General features: G+C 40.1%; 2 protein-coding genes across 5 annotated transcripts in view; both read right to left on the minus strand.

Moving 5' to 3' along the window:
* Positions 1-25713, minus strand: part of PHTF2 (putative homeodomain transcription factor 2) — a 142456-nt gene that overhangs the window by 110862 nt on the left and 5881 nt on the right. The window lies entirely within an intron of this gene.
* Positions 365-740, minus strand: LOC142456503 (large ribosomal subunit protein eL31-like). The gene has a single exon (XM_075557652.1). The coding sequence runs from the start codon at positions 737-739 to the stop codon at positions 365-367; it is 375 nt and encodes a 124-aa protein (XP_075413767.1). The 5' UTR covers position 740.

The following is a 25713-nucleotide window of genomic DNA, read 5'->3' on the forward strand; positions in this document are numbered from 1 at the left end:
CTGTAATCAGTTCCACCTTTCCAACCCACTCACCCTACACTCTCCCAGCATCGCCCCTCACACCCTTGGTCCTGAAGGTATCATCCACCCTGGATTCCCTGTGCCTCCAACCCTCATATGTACCAGTGTACAGCCTCTGCCCTATCCAGCCCTGCAAGGTAGAATTCGGATCATGGTAGTTGGGGGGAAGAAGCATCCAGGATCTGGGGGAAAGCTGTGCTCTTCATCGGTACTACCTCGCACCCTGACTATACATTTTTAAAGAGCTAACTGTCTCATTTTCCTCCACAGAATGTCTGGTGGGTTAGAACTACTGATCTTTTTTTTTTTTTTGCAGCTTAAAAACCTTTATTAGAATCAGCCACTAGTTTTCATCCACGTTGACGGTCTGTAGGTGTTTGAAAGTGGTGACGGGCACGTAGGTGACCAGTATGTAGAACTTGTTTGGGGAATCTTCATCCTTGTTTCGTTTCCTTGACAACCGCACACGGATGCGGTACGGGACATTCCTGATTCCTTTGGCCCACACAGCTTTGTTGAGCCTGGTGTCGATTCGTACATCTGGTGTCCCCATCTCCTTCATGGCAAACTTCCGAATCTCCTTGAGCGCCCGAGGGGCACGCTTCTTGAAGCCCACGCCATGGATACGCTTGTGAATGTTGATGGTGTATTCCCTGGTCACGACCTCGTTGATGGCCGAACGGCCCTTCTTCTCACCGCCCTTCTTCGCGGGAGCCATAGCGCCGCGACCAGGCTGGAAAGGAAGAGCGCCTGAACTACTGATCTTTTGGTTAGTATCTTAATGCTTAACTCATTATACCACTAGGTTCTTCATAGAATTTTTATCAAGACCTCTAAAATTCCATTTTATTAATAAGGTTCTTCCAAATCATTCCATTCCAAATTCATCTGTCCTGGTACCTCATGATATGGATAAGTTGTTTTTTTTAAGATTTTACATAGTTGCTTGCATGAATGAATTTTTTATAGATTTTACGAAGTTGCATATACCCCTGGCCCCATCAATAAGTTATTTGAGAACAGCCGAATGTCTTTCCGCCCCCCCCCCCCAAACAAACCCACTGCCACTGAGTAGATTCCAACTCAAAAAGACGCTAACTGCTCCTTAGGACCTCCAAGATTGTAAACCTTTACAGAAGTGGACAGTCTCATCTTTCTTCACCACTGACCTCCTGGTTAGAAGGCCAATATGAGAGGATACCACCACCACCACCCCCCCAAAAAAAACCAGAATTGCTCTGGGTGGAGCAGAGCTTCTGTAGAATGCATTTTTCCCACTAGGCAAGCTAACTTGCTTTGAGTTAGTGCACTCAGTGGCATCACCTGGGAAGGGTCTCTTTGGTCACAGTTAATTTTTTTCGTAAAAGCAGTTTCACTAGAACCTTGATTTTGTGATGGCCAATTTGCGAGAACAGAACGTGGCTCTGAAATTTTGTTTTCTGCTCAAGAAAAATGCCACAGAAATGGTTGTGATGTTAAACACAGCTTAAAAGGGCAGCGCTATGGGAAAAACTGAAGCATGCAAGTGGTTTACTCATTTCAAAAAAGGTGAAATATTGATTGATGACAAATCTTTTTCTGGACGTCTGTCAACTTCCCTAATGGATAAACATGTCAACTCAGTGCATTTGGAATTCATTCCATCAGGTCAGACTGTTCATCGAGCTTTCTGTTTAGAAGTTCTGGAAAAAATTGCATAACAGTGTGCCACAAAAAAAGGCCTGATTTGTGGCAGACGGGAGACTGGTTTTGCCACCACAAAAATGCACCTGCTCACGCAGCCATCTCAGTGTGCCAGTTTGGGGCAAAAAAACAACATGCCTCTCTAGCCCCACACACCTTATTCACCTGATCTTGTTCCCTGCGACTTCTTTTTGTTTGTGCGAATGAAGAGGGACAAAAAGGACAGTGATTTGGTGACACAGAAGAGGTATAGGAGAAAAGAGAGAGGTGCTGTCAGCCATCTAAACAAATGAGTTTGAAAAAATGTATCCAAGAATGGAAACGCAGATTTGACAAATGTATTATATAATGGAGATAGTGCATTGAAGGTGATAAGGTTGTTTCGTAAAAAAAAAAATTAAATACATAACTCTGAGAGGGAAAAAAATCCATTTGGGGGGGGAGTACCATCTTGCACTTAACCCACAGTCGGGTCTTTACTTGTTCTGAATTCTGTAACTTGTGGTCTGTATTTAGCATAGAGGTTTACCAATCAAAATTTTAAAGTTATCAACCAAAGTACCATCACAGATGAATGATTTTAAGTGACAGAAACAGACATTCTCCTCATCTGACTCCTGTACTCTCCCAAAAAGCATATCATAAACACAGAATCATATTCTTTCCTAACAAGCAAAGGTAGTAGTAACACATTGTAAAGTGTAAAATACAACAAGTTGTATAAACCAGCCTATCATTCAATAAATGAAAACATACCTATTTGCTCGTGAAAATGAGTTAAACTCAAACCTAGCAAGTCTAGCCCAATTCCATTCCCAAAAGCTAATGCTAAATATAACTCAGTGCCTCCTCCACATCTAAGGCAAGCAATGTTTACACCTCAGATCCTGGGAACAAAGCTGCTCTGACCATAAAAGGGTAGGAAATGCTCAGGTTCAAATCAAACTTCTCATACTAATGAAGGTTTTGTTGGTTGGGGAAGTAAAACTCCAATGGGAGGACTAGAGAAAGCATGGGCAAAAGAAGAGCTTAAGTTTCAGAGCGGATGCTTTCTAATCTAAAGTTGTCACAATCTCTTGGAAAGATCTGAATTCTTCATCTGAAATAAAGATAATATCTTATGCAATTACTGTGAAGAGTAAACACCATTATACATACATAATTGTTTTCAATATTAGAATAGAAAAAATGAAAAGTGAAATGAGGTCCAATGAGTATAGTTATTCTATTTCTACTATATCAATTCATGATGGGAATATTTGTAAATTTGGTTTCCATTTTAAATAGAAGCATTGCTTAGTGTGTTTCAGACAAGAGGACAATACATAGTCGGGAGGAGGGAACTATAGGTTAATAAGTTCTCTCCAAACCTATGTCATCAAAAGTGGTTTGTGCTATTGTCAAATTAAGAGAATCTTCTAAAGAAATTTTTTAAAATACCAGGGTTCCTTAATTTTAACATCTACTCACAGAATGTTTGCTATTCCTTGAGCATTGTTTTAAGCTTTTTTCTAATACTTAAAAGATCTTTTAAATATCTAATTGATAGTGATTATTTTATTGTTGTACTGCTGGTTAAGCTAAATAAAATAAAATGACTCATTTGAATAGTTTAACTTCTGTCACTGTTCACAAGAAAGTTTTACCATCAACCAATCACACACTCTATGCAAATAATGACACAGGTGGTGCAAATAATTAACACACTGAAAGCCTGGAGGTTTGAGTTCACCAAGATAGGCCTGGAAATATATTTATCAAAAAGTCAACCCTTGAAAACTGTGAATCTTAGTTGTTCTCTGGAGATACTTGTATGGTTGGTAAAGTTCCACACAACAACAATAAAGGAAATATCACAATAAAGTCACAGTAATTTTTTGTTTTCCAGTACATATAAAATTATGTTTACAATATTTAAGATAGTATATTAAGTATGCAAAAGCAATACTAAAAAGTTTGAAATATCTAGAGAATTAGAAAAATGTATCACAGAGACACAAAGTGGGCACATGCTACTGCCAGTAGATTTGCTTAATGCAAGGTTGCCATACACGTTCACTTGTTGTAGCACAGTACCTGCAAAGTCCACATAAAGTGAGATGTGCTTGTAAGAGCCTCCATTTGAAACATTAAGTAAATCAGAGTTCCAGTGATTTACTAAAATTGTTGTTAGGTGCCGTTTGTAGGTTCAGACACACAGTGAATGGAACATTACCTAATCCTGCACCATCCTCACAATTGTTCTTATATATGAGCCCCTGGTTGTAGCCACTGTATCAATCCATCTTGTCCAGGGCCTTCCACTTTTTTGCTGTCCTTCTACTTTGTCAAGAATGTCATCCATCTCCAGGGAATGGCCTCTCTATGACATGTCCAAAGTGCATGAGCGAATGTCTCACCAGTCTTTCCTCTTAGGAGTATGATGGCTCTACTTCTTCTGAGACAGATGTTTGTTTTTATGGTTTTTTGGCAGTCCGTGGTACCTTCAAACTCTTCACCAATTCCAAAATTCAAATACATTTCTTCTTTGGTCTTCATTATTCAGTGTCCAACTTTCACACGCATATGAGGCACCGTATATAGTTGAGTATAATATCAGCTGACCCAACTATCAGCCAAAGCATCTAATTTTACCACAAAAACTGCATTAAAAATGTGCTGAAAATCTTGGCTTATACTTGAGTATAGTGGTAATTGAAAATACATTGGCTTAGGTCAGGCACAGAAAAGACTGAAGTTGGCAAGGATTTAACCTTGCTCATATCCACAATCAATACTCATAGAAACAGCTGTCAAGTTATCAAATTATGCATTACACTGGATAAATCTGCTGCACAAAACCTCTTTACAAAGTGGTGAAAAGCATGGAAGATACTTTGAGGAACACAGTGTACCTAACACAAGCCTGGTATTCCCAATCACCTGTACTAAAACAGAAGTGCACTGAACCAACAAACACACAAATAACTCTAAATTTACTACTGTTGGGTCAATTTCAACTCAATGACCCCATAGAACAGAAGAGAAATGCCCAACAGGTTTCCAAGACTGTAAGTCATTATGGAAGCAGATCTTCACAGCTTTATTCCACAGAGCGGCTGGTGTATCCAAACTATTGATCTTTCATTTCGTAGATATCCGCTTAACCACTGTGCCACCAGGGCTTCTTTATAATGTTATTTATAATATCCTTTTGAATACTTTGAATTTGTTAAAATGAACATGTATGTAGTCCTTTATAAATATTTTTTCTAAGAATTCCACATAAAATAAAATGAAACTGAAAGAAATCATGAGCTTCAGTTTACCACAAGCTTTTTGTTGGTTTGTTGGTTGGCCACAAGCTTGATGGCACACCTTAGAGATCCTCCTCGACGAGGATCCTCATTCTTTAGTCAACAATAATTTCAGCATTTTACTTTAAGGTTCAACATGACAAAGCACACAGTAATTCCCTTCCATGACTTTCAACATAATCAACATGTTCATACTTTCAAGTTATTGTCTACAAATACTGACCAAATTAAAAACACTGACATGTGAGTTCACAATGACTATTCCCCAGCTATTTCATTTTCTTCTACATTTAAGCAAATTTATGGCTTACCACTGATTCTTTTACAATGGCTTTGTTGTATTACCTGAATTTTACTGTTTGACCTTGGTTAGTTTGAGGTTACCTCGATTTAATCATCCAGTAACATTTTCTAAGAATGGCTCTGGAGTCCACACTCCGTAATTTCTCAAATGTTAAAAGAGAACATTTGCCTATATCCGTTGTATTTAAATAATAATTGGGTTGGCATAGTAGGATGCTAATTGACTCCCATTATTTTAATCCCCTTTCTCCTTTTTGAAGAGTATATTTCCAATCACAGATAAAGGTCTGCCCTATCCCTACTTGCAGCTAAAGCCATGTTACTGCTGTTGAGATATAAGCACAAGTGTTGGGTGAGACTTTCAGTTGGGTTCCTTAAAAGAATCTGACTCATGCCAGCATGGATTAGGGAACCAATGGAGAGGTCTAAGGGGCCGGCCCCAATCTCAACTATGTGGACACCTGCCCCTCCCCCCAGAAGAATTTATTTCAGAGGACAGCACTGAATCTGTAGCTCAGGGAGAGGGGCATGTCTGATCAGAGCACATGGGAGCAAATGAAGGGGGAGGAAGAGAGAGTGGAGCACATCCTGGCCCACCCACCCTGGAGGACGATGTGCCCGCCCAGAGCAGCCAATCCACAGAGAAGACCACATGGCCAGCCCCACTATGACACGACATCCCTTATTAACCCATAGCCCTACAGGGGACAACACTGGAGAATTGCCCGACCTGATCCCACCAGACCAAGGCAAAATACTAAGGGCGTGGAACAGAATGGGGAGGAGTACAGAGTGGAGACCGAAAGCCCATCTGTAGGCAATTGGACATCCCCTTACAGAAGGGTCACAGGGAGATGAGCCAGTCAGGGTGCGATGTAGCAACGATGAAACACAACTTTCCTCTAGTTCCTAAAGGCTTCCTCCCCACCCACTATCATGATCCCAATTCTACCTTACAAATCTGGCTAGACCAAAGGATGTACACTGGTACAGATAGGAACTGGAAACACAGGGAATCCAGGGCAGATGATTCCTTCAGGACCAGTGGTGAGAGTGGCAATACCAGGAAGGTAGAGGGAGGGTGGGGTGGAAAGGGGGAACCCATTACAAGGATCTACATATAACCTCTCCCTGGGGGACGGACAACAGAAAAGTGGGTAAAGGGAGACGTCGGACAGGGAAATATATGACAGAATAATAATTTATAAATTATTAAGGGTTCATGAGGGAGGGGGAGAGGGGAGGGAAGGGGAAAATTGAGGAGTTGATGCCCAGGGGCTTAGGTGGAGAGCAAATGTTTTGAGAATGATGAAAGCAATGAATGTACAAATGTGCTTTACATAACTGATGTATGTATGGATTGTGATGAGTTGTATGAGTCCCTAATAAAATGATTGGGGAAAAAAAATCTGATTCAATTGGGGAAAGCCCTATGGTTTTCCCCCCCCCATCCTCCTTCATATGCCCTACAGTAGACTGTTGCCTTAAAGGCTCAAGTTCTACACCGAGCATGAACTTGACTCGAGATCAGAAGTATATTCATGGGAAGAAAGGAGCTTGAGCTAATTGATAAAGCTATCATGCAGAACCCGGGCTGCCAATCTCCACACTTCTTATCAAAAATTGTAGCCACTGTTACTAGCAATCAAACAAACCTAATACTTACTTCAGGGTATATTATTTTTTGAGGTGTATATGGGTGGTAACAAATGGGAACACACTTGGTTACTAACCAACAGGTTGGAGGTTTGAATGCACTCAAGGGCTACAAAGGAAGGTCTGACAATCTAGAAAAAACTAGTCAGTGCAAACCCTATGTAGTTCTCGTGGAATCTAGACTTCCTTGAGCCATTGAGGCTAGATGGAAGTCTGAAGTTTTTGCTCTGAGAATATCTTTAACCTTAAACTAAAAATATTTCCTGAGATCTTTAAAGCCAAACAATAACTTAGATTAGCTAGTAAAGAAGTCTATCCTGAGCATTGTGCTCTTTTAAGATCTGTAAATGAAGGCAAACTGAAGATCCAGGGATTAGATGGGAAACGTGGGAGTGGAACTTTGTACTGATGGGAAGGAGCAACTCACGGGAGGGGGAGAATGGCTGCACAGCTCAGAACGTAATTCCCATCACTGAATTACACATATGGAAATTTTTGTAATACAGGTATGCCCCTCTGTGTTTAATCAGCAAAAATAATAAAAATGGAATAAACTTTGTGGGTCTTTAACCTATGGAACACAGCTCTACTATGACACACATGGTGTCACCATGACCTGGAACTAACTCGATGGCCACTGAGTACAATTCCTTGGAATCACACTTTCATTCCATCAAAACCGTGTGAGCATAGTTCTACATTAATTGTCTTCTAAAATGGACCAATGCCTAACCCACAGCACCACCAAGGCTCCTGTCCTTCTGAGGTACAAGGCTTAAATTAGAAGCCTTTTCATATTTTACGACAGTTTTCACATTCTTTCCTGGTCTCCCATTTTGGAAGTATTTAGCATAAGGCTCGGTATCTCCTTTTTCGTATGCTCCTATTCCATTTTTATCTTTTTCCTCTAGCCCAACACTACTCTTTCCTTCTGTGGTTTTTAATGAAGAAAAATTCTGTGATCCTACATAACTTTTACTTTAAAAAGAAAAGTCACTTTTTAAAAAGAAATGCATATTTTAAAGCACTAAGCTCAATCTTTTAAGTTATTGACAATTAAAACGTAAAATTTAAATACTCAACATAAGTTTGCCAACAACAGCTGTACTTCTGCTATTTCTAACATAAGGAAGTAAAAGGAAGATACCAGTTTCAATTCTTTTTAGAAATTCAAGACAGTAAACAGAAAAAATACAGGGCAAGAGATGAAGTTCTACCCTGCACATAAACATTACAGTTATCTCCTCCAAGAAAAGAACCAGGAATTATTTCCCTCCTTTAAGCACTCCTCTTTCACCAATTACTCAATTTTCTAAGCACTCCATCCTACAATCTTTTTTGTGTGTGCCTTAAATCAATGTCTTCTTTTTTTTTATTTAAATCATTTTATTGGGGGCTCATACAACTCTCATTGCAATCCGTATATCCATCCATTGTGTCAAGCACATTTGTACATTTGTTGCCATCATCATTCTAAAACATTTGCTACCTGAGCCCTTGGTATCAGCTCATTTTTTTTCTCCTCCCTCCCCGCTTCCCACTCCCTCATGAACCCTTGATAATTTATAAATTATTATTTTATCATATTTTACACTGTCCGATGTCTCGCTTTACCCACTTTTCTGTTGTCCGTCCCCCAGGGAGGAGGTTATATGTAGATCCTTGTAGTCGGTTACCCCTTTCTAGCTGACCTTCCCTCCACCCTCCCAGTTTCGCCACTCTCACCTCTGGTCCCAAAGGGATCATCTGTCCTGGATTCCCTGTGTTTCCAGTTCCCATCTACACTAGTGTACATTCTCTGGTCTAGCCAGGTTTGTAAGGTAGAATTGGGATCATGATGGCGGTTGCATTTAAGTACAGGAAAGTTGTATGTTTCATGGATGTTACACTGCACCCTGAGTGACCTCCCCGCTACTCCTCTGCAAAGGGATGTCCAGTTGCCTACAGATGGGCCTTGGGTCCACACCCCCCACTCCCCTTCATTCGATTATATGATTTTTTGTTCTTTGGTGCATGGTACCTGATACCCTCGTGAACACACAGGCTGGTGTGCTTCTTCCATGTGGGCTGTTGCTTCTTAGCTAGATGGCTGCTTGTTTACCTTCAAACCTTTAAGACCTTAGATGCTATATCTTTTGATAGCTGGGCACCATCACCTTTCTTCATCACATTTGCTTATGCTCCCATTTGTCTTCAGCAGTTGTGTCGAGAAAGTGAGCATTATAGAATGCTAATTTAATAGAAGAAAGTATTATGCATTGAGGGAGTACTTGAGTGGAGGCCCAATGTCCATCTGCTACCTAAACACTAAACCTATAAATATATGCACATAGATCCATTTTACCATCATCATATATACATATATATTTACATATGTACATGCCTTTATTTAGGCCACTATATATGCCCTTTGCCTCCTAGCTCATTCCTCTATTTCCTTTCACTTTCCTCTTGTCCCACTATCATGCTCAGCATTCATTTGGGTTTCAGTAATTCCTCTGTTACATTGACCTTGATCAAACCCTACCAGGCCTCCCACCCACTCCTTGCCACTTGATTTGAATCACTCCTTTGCTTGTCCCTGGGTGTTAACTCCACTTCCTTTCCCCCACCTTTCCCTCTCCTACGTCCCCCCCGCCCCGGAACCATCAGTCCTGTTATTTTCTTCTCCACATTGTTTATCCAGCATAGCTTATCTAGATAGACCTGCAGAGATAATAATATGCACATAAAAACAAGACAGAGCCAAACAAAATGACACAGAAAAACAAAATGACAGTAACAACAAAAAAGTCAATGACATACAAAACAAAACCAAAAAAAAGGAAGAAAAACCTATAAATAGTTCAAGGTCTGTTTGTTGACCTTTAGGAGTGTTTTCTGGTCGGGTCTGATGGGGTGCCACGCCCTGGCCCCAAAGTCTCTTTTTGCTACTCCCTCAGGACTTCCTTGTTCTGCTCCCCTTGCTGTTCTATTGCACGCCCTTAGTGTTTTTCCTCTGTGTCCTGGGTCAGCTCAGTCACACATCCCATATGGTATCTCCAGTGTAGTCCCATGCAGAGATATGGGTCAGTGTGGGAAGTCACGTCTCCTAGTGGGGCAGGCCATAAGGTCCTCTCTGTGCATTGGCTGCTCTGAGCAGGGCTATTGTCCTCAGGGCTTGGTGGGTCAGGGTGTGCTCCACTCCCTTCCTCCCTCTTCATTTGCTTCTGCTTCTTTCTGGGCATGGTAGGTAGGTTCCTTTCTGTCCCCAGAGGGTCTATTGTCATTCTCTGTAGAATCAAGGATTTCATCTTAATGACATGAATCGATTAAGGTTTGTGGGGCCTTCATTTATTGATGTGGCCTGACTAAAAATGAGATGAAATAGCTTCAAACATTCATTAGCAACTTGAACGTGGAATGCATGAAGTATGATTTTAAAAAAACAAACCTGAGAAACAGTAAAAAATGAAATGGAACACTTCAATATTCTAGGCATTAGTGAGCTGAAATCTAAATCTATCATATGGCCTCCTATGCCAGGACCAACATCATCAACCAGAGGGATAGCACTGCTACTCAACACCTAGCACATTTCCAGTTCTATCCAGGAGATAATGGTATCAGTGATAGGGAAATATCCATACACCTGCAGAGAATAGTTAATTTAACTATTATTCAAATTTGCATGCCAACCACTAATTCCAAATAATGAAGCCCTTTACCAACTTCGGCAGTCTAAAACTAATCAAACATGCAATCAACATTAACTGATAATTACTGGTGACTGGAACCAATGAAAAAGGGTCAGGATTTGAAAATATGGGCTTCATGAAAGAAATTATGCCAGAGATGACATGACAGAATTGTGTAAGACTAATACATTAGAAATATTTTATTCAATAAAGTAAACTGAGTATACATGTCGACCTCACCAAATGGAATAGACAGGCATCAAATAAACTACATCTAAGAAGAGATGATGGAGAAACCACTATCAGCAGTCAGAAACAAGGCCAGGACTATCTGCCAATCAGACCATCAACTACTCAGATGCAAGTTCCAGGTGAAAAACTTTAAAAATCCAAATAAGACCTTACGAGCCAAAATATATCATGAATACATAATGCCTGAAATTAGTGATCATCTCAATATTTACATGCACTAAGGATAGAAGAACAAAGAGTTGTGGGATGATATCCTTTACCTGAAGAAAACAAAGGATCATTAAAAACAAAGAAAAGACTGAAATAGATATCAGAGGAGACTGAACCAAATGTAAAATACTGTTTGACTTAAAAATAGATGGTGATATTAAAGATGTTGGTAAGTGCCGTAAGAGTAGATTCCGACTATTCATAAAGACCTTATGTACAACAGAACGAAACATCACCCAGTCCTCCATCATCCAAAACAACACACCATCAAGTCAATTCTGGCTCTTCATGATTCTATAGGGCAGTAGAAAACTGCTCCTGAAGGTTCTGAGACTATTAATCTTTAAGGGGGAAGACAGCCCCATCGTTCTCCTGCAGAGCTGGTGAGTTGGAAAAGCCAACCTTGTGGCTAGTGGACCAATGCCTGACCCACAGCACCACTAGGACTTCAAAAATGTACTCAGCACTAAAACTGAAAGATAAATCCATGGATAATAAAAGATAGAAACATTAAAAAACATTCTAAAGACTCCGGATAGGGCAAGATATGACAAAATAACAATCTATAGATTCTCAAGGGCTCATGAGGGAGGGGGAGCGGGGAGGGAGGGGGAAAAGAAAGAGGACCTGATGCAAAGGGCTTAAGTGGAGAGCAAATGCTTTGAAAATGATTAGGGCAAAGAATGTACGGATGTGCTTTATACAATTGATGTATGTATATATATGGATTGTGATAAGAATTGTAGGAGTCCCTAATAAAATGTTTAAAAAACATTCTAAAAAGTACAAAACACATAAGAACAGATGGAACAAATACTGAGATATTATTAGGTGCTCATGAGTCGGTTCCAACTCATGTACAACTTTATGTACAACAGAACAAAACACTGTACAGTCCTGTCGTATCCTTCCTCAATATGAACCATAGTCAAGTGTCTTAGTGAAGTCAATAAACACATGTAAACATCATCTGGTATGCTCTGCTTTCAGCCAAGGGCCATCTGATGTCAGCGATATGACACATTCCACATCTTACAAATCTGGCTTGAATTTCTGGCAGTTCCCTGTTAATGTACTGATGCAAGCATTTTTAAATTATCTTCAGCAAATTTTTACTTCCAAGTGACATTTATAATATTATCCAATAAATTTTGCATTCTGTTAGTTTGCCTTTCTTTGGAAAGAGTTCAAATATGATTCACTTCCAATTGGTTGAACAGGTAGCTGCCTCAAATGTCATGGCACTTGGTACTAGGTTCCTAATTGGACACTGTTGACCTAGTTTCTATGCAGTCCTTGGTGTCCCAGTCCATGTGCTATAGACTACTGAGAATTTATACTGTTCTTTTGAGGCACCCAACATCTTTCATAGGTCACACCAGAAGGACTCAATATGGAAATTCCACTAAGGGAACTGGGCTTTAACTCAAACCCACAAGCAGCCATTGGACTGATGGCTGAAATTTCCAAGTATAAGCAGGAGACGACTGGCTAGACCAGAGCATGTACACAGGTACAGATAAGAGCTGGAAACACAGGCAACCCAGGACAGAAAAATCCCTCAGGACCAATATTGAGAGTAGCCATACCAGGAGGGTAAAGGGAAGGTGGGGGTTGAAAGGGGGAACCAGTCACAATGATCTACATATAACTCCCTCCCAGGGGGATGGACAACAGAAAAGTGGGTGAAGGGAGACATCAGTCAGTATAAGACATGAAAAATTATCATTTATAATTTATCAAGGGTTCATGAGGGAGGGAGGGGGTAAAATGAGAAGCTTATACCAAAGGCTCAAGTAGAAAGAAAATGTTTAGAAAATGATGGCAGCGGGGAGCAGGCAGTGAGGGGGGAGGGAAAAGGAAAATGAGCTGATTCTAGGAACCCAAGTAGAAGGCAAATTTTGAAAATGATGAGGGCAACAAATGTATAAGGGTGCTTTAATCAATTGATGTATGGATTGTGATAAGAGTTATATGAGCCCCAATAAAATGATTTATTTAAAAAAATGATGGCAATGAATGTACAAATGTGCTTGACATGATGGAAGGATAGATGGATTGTGGTAAGAGTGTACAAGCCCCCAATAAAATGATTTTTTTTAGATGATTACTAGGCCAAAGGCATAGAACTGGCAGATGTTGAGCTTTGATTCAAACCTCTTGCCTTGAGAGTGCCCCAATGAATGATGGCCCTGAACTACCATATATTATTTTAATGTCCTTCTTGCTTCATTATGATGTGTATGAAACTGGTAAGTATGGCTCTCCTGCTGTGAATGATTACTGGAAGGTTTGTCCTATCATCAACCCCCATTGTTTAGTGTAAATAGTGTCCAGTCATATAAGAGTTGTACAAGTCAGCAATTCATGTACTGCAGTTCATAGCTGACCTATAATTTCATTTTTTAAACAGTGTTTTACATTCTCTAACACTGGCTACACTAATGACACCAACAGCGAGCAGTGGCTATGTACTGGGCTGCTAACCACCAGGCCAACCACTCAAAACACCAGCGGGCTCCACAGAAGGGTAAGACGTTCTACTCCTATGAAGAGCTGCAGTCTCAGAGATGCAAGGTGCAGTTCAAGCCTGGTCTACACTGCTGCTGAGTCAGCATGGACTTGATGGCACTTGGAGTGATGCCCTGGAGGATGACTGATAATACGTTCTAATATAAAATGAAAATGGTTATCTATGAGTTGAACCAGAGACTTATATAAACCACAGAAGCAGGAATGGACTGGGGGTTTACACTTAATTCTAGCTCCAATCCAAGAACAATTCGTTCTTATAAGATGGCCCTGCTTTATTATCCCCTCCCTGAAGAGATGGCTGAAGACGTGAGTGCTACAGCAGAGAAACTAGATAGTGCCTGGCTTTCAAACAGCAGCTGTAACATGAGGCACCAACTACCTTCACAGATGACATCAAATATGGCAAAGAGAGGTTGGTCAAAACGTATCTTATCTCTTGACCTCCCTTTTGACCCATTTTAAAGATATTTGTTTAAAAATTTAAAAATGTTTTAAAACGGGAAGGGGAAATACATGTGGATGAAGCTTCTGGTGAATCCCCTCTGACACTGGACCAGGGATGTGAACAGCTTGTTATCATGCAAAATGCACTGGAAAGTGAATTGTTGCAGATGCACTTCGGTTAAAATTTAGCACCCTGTAATATTATCTCCTTTATGATTCCATCTATGGAGACTTGGTGGTGTAGTAGTTACTGATTGGGATGCAATTAGCAAGAGCAGCAGTTCAAAGCCACCAGCAGCTCCAAGGGAGGAAAAATTACTCTCTACTCCCATAAACAGTTAATCTCAGAAATCCACAGGTCACTATGAGTCATTATTGACTTGATGGCATGAGTATGATCCATTAAATTTGTTCGTTTTTAACATTTTCTTTTTTTACATTGAGGTTTTAATGTTTTATTTTGTTATTGTTATTTATGTTTTTCCATATATGAAATCCAAGGAGAGTAATCTATTGAGACCATTGGATTAATGGTTCCTTGATGATATAGCAAGAAAGGGTGAGGGGAAATGGAGAGCCAATAACAATGTATGTAAGAATCAAGAAAATGTTCAAAATTGAGTGTGGTGATGATTGCACATTCTTGATGTGATAGAACTATTGAATTATACAATGTGATTTTTTTTAAATCATCTTATTGGGGGCTCATACAACTCTTATCCCAATCCATACATACATCAATTGTGTAAAGCACATTTGTACATTCGTTGCCCTCACCATTCTCAAAACATTTGCTCTCCACTTAAGCCCCTGGCATCAGCTCATTTCCCCGCTCCCTCCCCGTTTTCCCCCTTCCTTATAAATTATTGTCATATCTTGCACTGTCCGACATCTCCCTTCACCCACTTTTCTGTCATTTGTCTCCAGGGAGGAGGATATATGTAGATCCCTGTAATCGGTTCCCCCTTTCCACCCCACCCCACCTTTCCTCCACCCTCCCAGTATTGCCACTCTCACCTCTGGTTCCAAAGGGATCATCCACCCTGGATTCCCTGTTCCCAGTTCCTATCTGTACCAGTGTACATCCTCTGGTCTAGCCAGATTTGTAAGGTAGAATTGGGATCATGATAGTGGGGGGGATGGGGGGGAAAGCATTTAGGAAGTAGAGGAAAGTTGTGTTTTATTGTTGCTACACTCCACCCTTAGTTGCTCATTTCCTACCTACCACCCTCCCATAAGGGGATGTCTAGTTGCCTACAGATGAGCCTTGGGTCCCCACTCTGCACTCCCCGTCATTCACAATGATGTGATTTTTTGTTCTTTGATGCCTGATACCTGATCCCTTCGACACCTCGTGATCACACAGGCTGGTGTGCTTCTTCATGTGGGCTTTGTTGCTTCTGAGCTAGATGGCCACTAGTTTACCTTCAAACCTTTAAGACCCCAGATGCTGTATCTTTTGATAGGCATCATCAGCTTTCTTCACATTTGCTTATTCACCCGCTTTGTCTTCAGCAGTTGTATCAGGAAGGTGAGCATCATGGAATACCAGTTTAACAGAAGAAAGTATTCTTGCATTGAGGGAGTACTTGAGTGGAGGCCCAATGTCCATCTGCTACCTTAATACTAAACCTATACATATATGCACATAGATCTATTTCCACATCCTCATATATGAATGTATTTACATATGTACATGCCTTTATTTAGACCTCTCTAAATGCCCTTTGTCTCCTAGCTCTTTCCTCTATTTCCTTTTACTTTCCCCTTGTTCCACTATCATGCTCAGCCTTCATTTGGGCTTCAGTGATTCCTCTCAGTTACATTACTCTTAGTCCTGCCCTACCAGGCCTCCTACACCCTACTCACCACTGATTTGGATCACTTGTTCCCTTGTCCCTGGGTTTGTTAACACCACTTCCTTTCCCCACGATGTGAATTATATGCCAATAAAACTCTTGTAAAATTTTTCTTCGCACAGACCAATAAACACTTTGCTCAATATCATTGGTCCCTGGTCACATGCTAATTCCTTAAACAGCTAAATGTTGACCCGTTCGTTGGGGCGCCATGACTTGTACATTATTCCCGTCTTCTTTTGATGCTTCCTGTATCTTGCAATATTTTGCTCATAAAATTCTTCAATGTTGCAACTCAGGGCTTAAATTTTTTCTTCAAGTCTTTCAACTTGAGAAATGCTATGATTGTTCTTCTCTTTTGGTTTTCTAACTCTCCAAGTCTTTGCATATGCTATTGCAGTAGAAGTTCATCTTTTGAAATCTTTTAACCTTTTATGCTGTTATTTCTTCTGGTCACTTCAGCATCTCTGCATGCTTCAGACATTTTCAATATCTTCTGAAATTCATTTTGTTCTTTTCAATGACCTTTTGCTTTCTTCATATATGATGTTCTCGATGCTATCCCACAACCCAGTTATCTTCGATAATTAGTGTTCAATGTGTCAAATCAATCCTTGAGATTGCCTCTGAACACAGGTAATAGATATTAAGGGTTTTTGGCTTTTGTGGACTGGACTTGCTTTCATTTTATTCAAATTAAACTTGCATGTAAATAACTGATAGTCTACTCCACAGTTAGCCCTGACCTCATTCTTACTGATAATATGGAGCTTCTTCATCTCTTCCCATAGAGATGATCAATTTGATTACTCTGTATCTCATCTTGGGAGGGTCACTATTTAAGTTGTTGAAAAAGGTATCTGCAATGAATAAGTTGTAAATTCTGTAAAATTCTATCATGTGATATCAGGTATAATTTCTATCACCAAAATCCTATTTTTCAACTATTGTTCCTGCCTCTCTGTTCTTAACTGTCACATTCCAATCACCAGTAATTATAAATATATCTTTGGTTGCATGTTTGATCAATTTCAGTATGGAGAAAGTGGTAAAAAATCTTCAGTTTCTTCATCTTAGGCTCTAGTGGTTGGTGTATAAATTTTAATAATAGTTGTATATTCACTTCTCTTTCTTATGTGTGTGAACATTAGCCTATCACTGACAGCGCTGTACTTCAAGATAGACCTTGAAACTTTTTTGAAGATGAATGTAATACGATTCTTCTTCACTTCCACAATAAATTATTCTTCAACTCTAAATGGCCAAGATCAGTCCATTTTAGCTTAATAATGCCTAAAGTATCTATCTTTATGCATTCAATTTCATTTTTGAGGACTTCCAAATTTGCAGATTCATACCTTGTACATTCCAGTTTTGTGGGTATACAGGTAGTTTTGCTTTTAAGGTAACCCAATAATAGGCAATTTTAGAATACCACATATTTGCCGCTTTCATATTGTCTTAGTTTTTAACGTCATATCTTAGTTCTATAGACAGAATCCTACCAGAACAAATGAGTGTTATTAAATTTTGTGCCCTCATTGTTTACTAACAGGATTCAGTCACTTAAATTTTCTTATTATGTATAAGTCAACATCCCATGTAGTCTAAAAAGCTTTCCCATATATGAATATTCTCTTACCTCAATAATATTTTAAATCCTATACCAGCGGATAGTCTAACAATATTATTAAGTTGCCAACTCTGCCATTAAAGTGGAACAGGGATATATATAAACCTTAGATATAAGAACAATAGTTCTTATGATGTGGCCCTGCTCAATATTTATCCTCATGAAGGGATCGCTGAAGATTTGGTGCTACTGCAAAGTGTCTTAGAGAAATCAGACGATGCACAGCTAGCAGAATAAATAGCATCTTTAAGAGTTTGTCTTAAAATAAGCAGCCATCAAAGTGAGTTAACATCTAGTCCACAGGGTGGAAGCCCACCAGCCTGTGTAATCCAAGTATTGTTAATAATAAATTCCAAGATCAGAGGAGGGAATTACTGTATTAGAGCTTAAATTCTGAGCACTCAGGATTTACAGGAGGCTACTGATGGCAGTGAAAGTCCAAAATCCATTTGCAGAGTCTCCATGTGGATTATGCCTCTGGTGAATTCTGGTGGACTCGTAGCCCAGAATGTGAATACCCTTACCCTAAGAGAGGGTGCATCACAAAGTGAAATAATGCAGATACAGTCAGATAAAAATTTAACCTCTCATCACTATGAATCAGAGTTGACTTGATGGCAGTGAGTTTGTCTTTTCCCTGTCATAATCTTAAGAATTTACAATAGATCTACCTATTTTATATTTCATACAATGAAAATTACCCCCAAATCCTGAACAATAACAGAAAACCTTCCATCCAAAATAAAGCGAAAAGTAAAAAAAACTAGACTAAATTTAAAATAGGTCAAAAAGGAAAATCACTAGTTTCAGGAGCTCCAGTGGCATAATGGTTTTGTGATGGGCTGCTAACTGCAAGGTCAGCAATTCAAAACTACCATCCAGCAGTTCCACACAAAGAGGCGGCTTTCAACTCCCATAAAGAGTTACAATCTCAAAAACCCACCAGGGCAATTCTACCCCATCCTTAAGTCAGAACAATTCCAGAGTAGAAGTATGAAAATATTGATGGACATGAGGAAGAAATCAGATTAGCAAGGATTTTGAATGAAATGAAAATCAAAACACAATACATCAAAAATTTGAGGATACACCTAAAGTACTATTTAGAAAGTAGTTTTATCGTACTAAAGATTTAGTACATGAAAAGTGAGTTTTCCAGTTAATGACCTAAGCTTACAACTTAAGATTCTAGCAAATCAAGAGCAGGTAAAACTCAAAGTCAACAGTACGAGTGAGGGAAATAAAGAATAGCAATGAAGGCACGGGGCCTGGTGCCAGGATGCACCACAGCCTGAGCACTGTGCAGCTGCTGCGCCCAGCGGTGCCTCCTCCCCATGGCTCCTTGCACCTCTTCAGCTCAAAACAATGGCCAAACCTGGGCTGAGCTCTCTGAGAGGACCAAGCAGGCTGACTATGACCGGGAGACCATTGTGAACAAAGCAGAATCTGCCCTCGCTGAGCTTGCCAAGCACTTCTCAGTCCTGCAAGGTGTCATCAAGGCCCTGCGCCTGACCATGGAGGCGGAGGAGCAGGCCAGCAAACAAATCAGCAAGAAATAGCCCCAGTGATGACTTCAAATACATTTTGAAATAATTAAAGTTTCCTACAAATGTTGGAAGTCCCCTGTATATATCACACAACTTTTACCTATTCAGTTATGTACAGGTTTAAACCTTATTGTCAGCAATTACAAGTATCTGTTTGCAAGTGTACCATTCCATAATGAATGTAGTTTTTCCATAACCCCTACCCTCCACTCCCCCCACTTTCTCTATACTGACTCTAGTAACCATGAATAAACTTTGATCTGTATAAAAAAAGAAAAGCAATGAAATAGAAAAGAGAAAATCAATAGTAAAAACTCTCAACTGCTGTGTGATCATGAGGTGCCAAAGGGATCAGTTATCAGGTATCAAAGAACAAAAAAATCATATCATTGTGTGCTCACCTCCTTCATACGATCGCTGAAGACAAATGGGTGCATAAGCAAATGTGGCGAAGAAAGCTGATGGTGCCCGGCTATCAAAAGATATAGCATCTGGGTCTTAAAGGCTTGAAGGTAAACAGGCAGCCATCTAGCTCAGAAGCAACATAGCCCACATGGAAGAAGCACACCAGCCTGTGTGATCACGAGGTGTTGAAGGGATCAGGTATCAGGCATCATCAGAACAAAAAATCATATCATTGTGAATGATGGGGGGAGTGCAGAGTGGAGACCCAAAGCCCATTTGTAGGCAATTGGACATCCCCTTACAGAAGGGTCACAGGGAGATGAGCCAGTCAGGGTGTGATGTAGCAGCAATGAAACATACAAGTTTCCTCTAATTCCTAAAAGCTTCCTGCCTCCCCCCTGCCTCCACTATCATGATCCCAATTCTACCTTACAAATCTGGCTAGACAAAAGGATGTGCATTGGTACAGATAGGAACTGGAAACACAGGGAATGAAGGGCGATGATCCCTTCAGGACCAGTGGTGAGAGTGACAATACTGGGAGGGTGGAGGAAGGGTGGGTTGGATAGAGGGAACCAATGACAAGGATCTACATATAACCTCCTCCCTGGGGCATGGACAACAGAAAAGTGGATGAAGGGAGACATCGGACAGGGCAAGATATGACAAAATAATAACATAAATTATGACAAAACAATAATTTATAAATTATTAAGGGTTCATGAGGAAGGGGGAGCGGGGAAGGAAGGGATAAAATGAGGAGGTGATGCCAGGGGCTTAGGTGGAGAGCAAATGTTTTGAGAATGATGAGGGCAATGAATGTACAAATGTGCTGTACACAATTGATGTTATGTAGGGATTGTGATAGGAGTTGTGTGAGCCCCTAATAAAACGATAAAAAATATCAACAACAAAACTCTATTAACTGGTTTTTTTGAGATTAATAAAACACAGAGCACTAACCAGGCTGATGAAGAAAAATGAAAAGACACAAATTAAAAGCATAAACAACAAGAAAATATCACTACAAATCTTACAGGTATTAAAATAAAGGGATATTGTGAACTTTTTACCAATAAATTTAACAATTTAGATTAAATAGAAAATTTTCTTGAAAGATACTAAATATCAATACTTACTTCAGAATAAGCACACATTATATCAACCTATTCCAATTTAATTCCATTTCTGAGGCTATACGTCGTTTTTATTTTAAATCATTTTATTGGGGGCTCGTATAACTCTTATCACAATCCATACATACATCCATTGTGTCAAGAACATTTGTTGCCATCATCATTCTCATAACATTTGCTTGAGCCCTTGGTATCAGCCCCTCATTTTTCCCCTCCCTCCCCACTCCCCCATCCCTCATGAACCCTTGATAATTTATAAATTATTATTATTTTGCCATATCTTACACTGAGGCTATACATCTTTATGGTAGAAAATAGTCTCACCTTTTCCCCAAGTGACTAGAGGGTTTGAACCGTGATCCTGCAGTTAATAGTCCATGGCTTATCTTACAGCACCAAACTAAATAGTCTTATATCTATTAAAGAAATTAAATTTGTACTTAAAAGTCTTTCTTTAAAATAAAAGCTAACCTTGGATATGCAAGTCATTTTATTTACTATTGTCTGACACCTGAGGTATGAAATATTTATTAAATATTACCTATAGGCACTAAGGATAAAATTTTCATATAACTAACTACATTATAGTTGGTGACAAAAATCTTTCAAGAACATAATGACCTAAACTAAGTTGATAGCAATGGGGACTTAAAAATAAAAAAAAAACTGGTGGTAGGAGTTTGTACAAAGAGTGGTTGAAAGATATAAAGCTCAGAGAGAGTGACTGACTAGACATGGAAGATGTAGAGGGGAAAAAATTAAGGATGCCACAGGGCTCCTGAACACTAAAGGAATATTCATTTGCTGGTGGGAAATGATCAAGGGTAAGGTTGCTTAGAGAAGAGGTATACTCTAGCCCAGGTGGCGATGAAGCATGGTAGTAGGGCAGGAGGAAGGTCAAGGGAGATGGAGGAAAGAGCTAGGAGTCAAAGGGCATTTATGGAGGTCTAGACAAAGACATGTACATGCAAATATATATAGGAGGATGGGGAAATAGATCTATGTGTCTATATTTATAGGTCAAGTATTAAGGTGGTGGAAGGACCTTGGGCCTCTACTCAAACACTCCCTCAATGCATGAATACCTTCTTTTATTAAATTGGAACTCTATGATGCTTACTCTCCCAACACAACGGCTGGAGCCAAAGTGGGTGAACAAGTAAATGTGGTGAAGAAAGCTGATGGTGCCCGGCTATCAAAAGAGATAGTGACTGGGGTCTTAAAGGCTTGAAGATAAACAAGCGGCCATCTAGCTCAGAAGCAACAAAGTCCACATGGAAGAACACACCAGCCTGTGTGATCGAGTGGTCCCAAAGGGATCAGTTACCAGGCATCAAAGAACAAAAAATCATATCATTGACTGCACACCTCCATGATAGGATAGCTGAAGACAAATGGGTGCATAAGCAAATGTGGTGAAGAAAGCTGATGGTGCCCGGCTATCAAAAGAGATAGTGTCTGGGGTCTTAAAGGCTTGAAGGTGAACAAGCGGCCATCTAGCTCAGAAGCAAATAAGCCCACATGGAAGAAGCACACCGGCCAGTGCGATCACGAGGTGCCCAAGGGACCAGGTATAAGGCATCATGCAAAAAAAAAAAAAAAGATATAAGTGTGTGTATGTATGTGTATATATGTGTATATGTATATATGTATGTGTATATATGTATATATATATCACATTAAATGAAGGGGGGAGTGCAGAGTGGAGACCCAAGGCCCAAGTGTCGGTCAATGGAGATCCCCTCATAGAGGGGTTTAGGAGAGGAGATGGGTTAATTAGGGTGTGAGGTAGTACCGATGAAGAACACAGCTTTCCCCCAGATCCTGGATGCTTCCTCCCCCCAACTACCATGATCCGAATTCTACCTTGCAGGGCTGGATAGGACAGAGGCTGTACACTGGTACATATGAGGGTTGGAGGTACAGGGAATCCAGGGTGGATGATACCCTCAGGACCAAGGGTGTGAGGGACGATGCTGGGAGAGTGTAGGGTGAGTAGGTTGGAAAGGGGGAACTGATTACAAGGATCCACATGTGACCTCTTCCCTGGGAGAAGGACAGCAGAGAAGGGGGGGAAGGGAGACTCCGGATAGGGCAAGATATGACAAAATAACGAGGTATAAATTACCAAGGGCATATGAGGGGGGGGGGAATGGGGAGGGAGGTGGGGGGAAGAGGACCTGATGCAAGGGGCTTAAGTGGAGAGCAAATGCCTTGAGTATGATTGGGGCAGGGAATGTATGGATGTGCTTTATACAATTGATGTATGTATATGTATGGATTGTGGTAAGAGTTGTTTGAGTCCCTAATAAAATGTAAAAGAAGAAAAGAGAAAAAAATGATTAGGGCAAAGACTGTACAGATGTGCTTTATACAATTGATGTATGTATATGTATGAACTGTGAAAAGAATTGTATCAGCCCCAATAAATTGTTAAAATAAAAAAAAAAGAAAAGAAAATCACTGGTATGACATCAAAAAAAAAGAATATTCATTTGCTGTATAAACTCCAAAAAGCTCACTGCCATAGAGTCAATTCCAACTCATAGCAACCTTACAGGGCAGGGTAGAACTGACCTGTGGGTTTCCAAGACCGAACTCCTTACAGGAATAGAAAGTCCCATCTTTCCTGGAGGAGTGGCTGCTGGTTTCAAACTTTTGGCATTGTGGTTAGCAGCCCAAGGCGTAATCACTACACCACCAGGGCACTAAATAATATAAACAACAATGTTGATAACAAGAAGATATGGTTATTTTGAATTTAACAGTACAATGACACTTAGAACCCAAAAGATACAGTAGGTAAGCGTATATATGGAATCAACATTATGAAAATCTGTGTATTTAAGAAACTAAGTCCCACACTACTTGCAATTGTAGTCTTCACCTGAATTTTACTATTAATGGATTTCCTCTGTGTAACACTTAACTTCCTATTTCAGTGATATATTTACATTGTTTTTAAAACAGTGTGTTAGTCTGGGTAGACTAGAAAAACAAATTCATAGACACTCATACATGAATAAGAAAGAGCTTTATAAAAGAATAATTGTACATTAAGATAACACCCCAGCCTACTCCAGATCAAGTCCATAAGTTCGTTATTAGCCCTTAGCCCATTTGTCCCATACCAATCTATAAAGTCTTCTGCAGAACCATGAAACACATGCCGAATGCAGGAAGATCACAGGCTAGTGAGTGGGACATCTTATGGACCCAGTGGCATTGTAAGCATCTCAGTGCTGGCAGGGGTCTCCACATGGCTTCTCCAGTTCTGAAGCTGTGGCTGCCATCAGCCCGTCTCCATGTGGCTTGTCAACGAGGATGTCTAGCAAGTAATGAGCTTGTGTCCTGTCTCCAAAGAGTTATTCATCTCCTTAGCGCCTCCAAATGAGGTCATCAAGCTGTTACCTGATTGACAGGCTACACGCCACCCCTTCACTCTTACTCCTCTCAAATTGACAACAGATGATGTAACTACCACAACAGCAGAATCCTATTTATTGTTGGTTCGAGTGCAGTGGGATCACAATTAGTGATCACAGCCAGTTACAGGTTCCTTTGTTTCTTCTCCACTTCCACTGCTCACTTGACCAGTCTTTTTTTAAAAATCATTTTATTAGGAATTCATACAGCTCGTATCACAATCCATACATACATCAATTGTATAAGGCACATTTGTTACCCTCATCATTCTTAATGACCAGTCTTTTAAAAAAAAATCCTATTTGCTGTAGTTCCCTGAGTGGAGCAACAACTTATACTCCACTACTAATCTAGAGGAACATACTGGTATGAGTTGGGCTGGGTTACCCTGGAACAAAGAAGCTTTCTACTCCTAGAAACAGTTACCGTCTCGGAAACCCTTAAGAACAGTTCTACCCTGTCCTATAGGGTTACTACGATTTGGAAACAATTTGATGGCAGTGAGTTTAGGTTTTGTTTTGGTTTTTAGGTAGTAAACTAGATCACCACTCATCTGTCATTTTGTCATACCATGGTGGCTTGCACGATGTTGTGAAGTTGGAAACTATGCCACTAGTATTTCAAATACCAGCAGGAGCTCCAGTAGAAGAGGTGGGCCACTTCTGAAAAACTAGCCCCTGAAAATCTTATGAGTAGCAGAACACTGTGTGATAGTGTTAGAAGATGAGCTTCTCAGGTTGGAAGGCACTCAAAACTAGGGAAGAGATGCTAAAATAAAGAAAATACTGCAAAGAATGGGAATTCCAGAACATTTCATTGTGCTCATGGGAAATTTTTACATGGAACATGAAGCAGTCATTCGAACTGAACAAGGGGATACTGGCTAAGTGGTTTAAAGAAAGATGTGTGGTTAAACAAGCAGCCATCTAGCAGGGAAGCAAGAAAGCCCGCATGGAAGAAGCACACCAGTCTGTGTGAACACGAAGTGTCGACGGGATCAGGTATCAGGCATCAGAAGACCCAAAACAAAGTATCATATTGATGCAAACAAAGGGTGTCGGCATGGAGACCCAAAGTCCATCTGTAGACAATTGGACATCCCCTCTGATGGGTCACAAGGAAGGGATGAGTCAGCCAGAGTACAGTACAGCACCAACAAAACACATAACACTCCTCTAGTTCTTTAATGTTTCCTCCCCCCAGTTCTGACTTACAAATCCAGTTAGACCAAAGCATGTACACAGAATCCAGGACAGATAAACCCCTCAGGAACAATAATGGAAGTAGTTATATAACTGGATAGAGGGGAATCAATCAAGTAGTCAAAGAAATTCCTCAAAGGGTAAGTGGAAGATGAGGGAGAAAGAGGGAACCAATCACAGTGATCGACTTATAATCAATCCTTCCATCCCCAGGGAAACAAATAATAATGTATGATTTATCAAGGGTTCCTGAGGGTGGGAGAGAAGGGAGTGAAAAAGAAGAGCTGATAGCAAGGGCTCATGTAGAAAGGAAATGTTTTGAAAATGATGGTGCCAACATATGTACAAATGTGCTTGATACAATTGATGTACAGATTGTTTTAAGAGCTGTAAGAGCCCCCACTGATCTATTAAAAAATTAATTTAAA

This window comes from Tenrec ecaudatus, chromosome 9, assembly GCF_050624435.1.
Source record: "Tenrec ecaudatus isolate mTenEca1 chromosome 9, mTenEca1.hap1, whole genome shotgun sequence".
NCBI classification, from domain to species: Eukaryota; Metazoa; Chordata; class Mammalia; order Afrosoricida; family Tenrecidae; genus Tenrec; species Tenrec ecaudatus.

What these genes read in the sequence shown, in the direction of transcription:
- LOC142456503 (XM_075557652.1), bottom strand. Translation starts at nt 739, where the DNA reads ATGGCTCCCGCGAAGAAGGGCGGTGAGAAGAAGGGCCGTTCGGCCATC.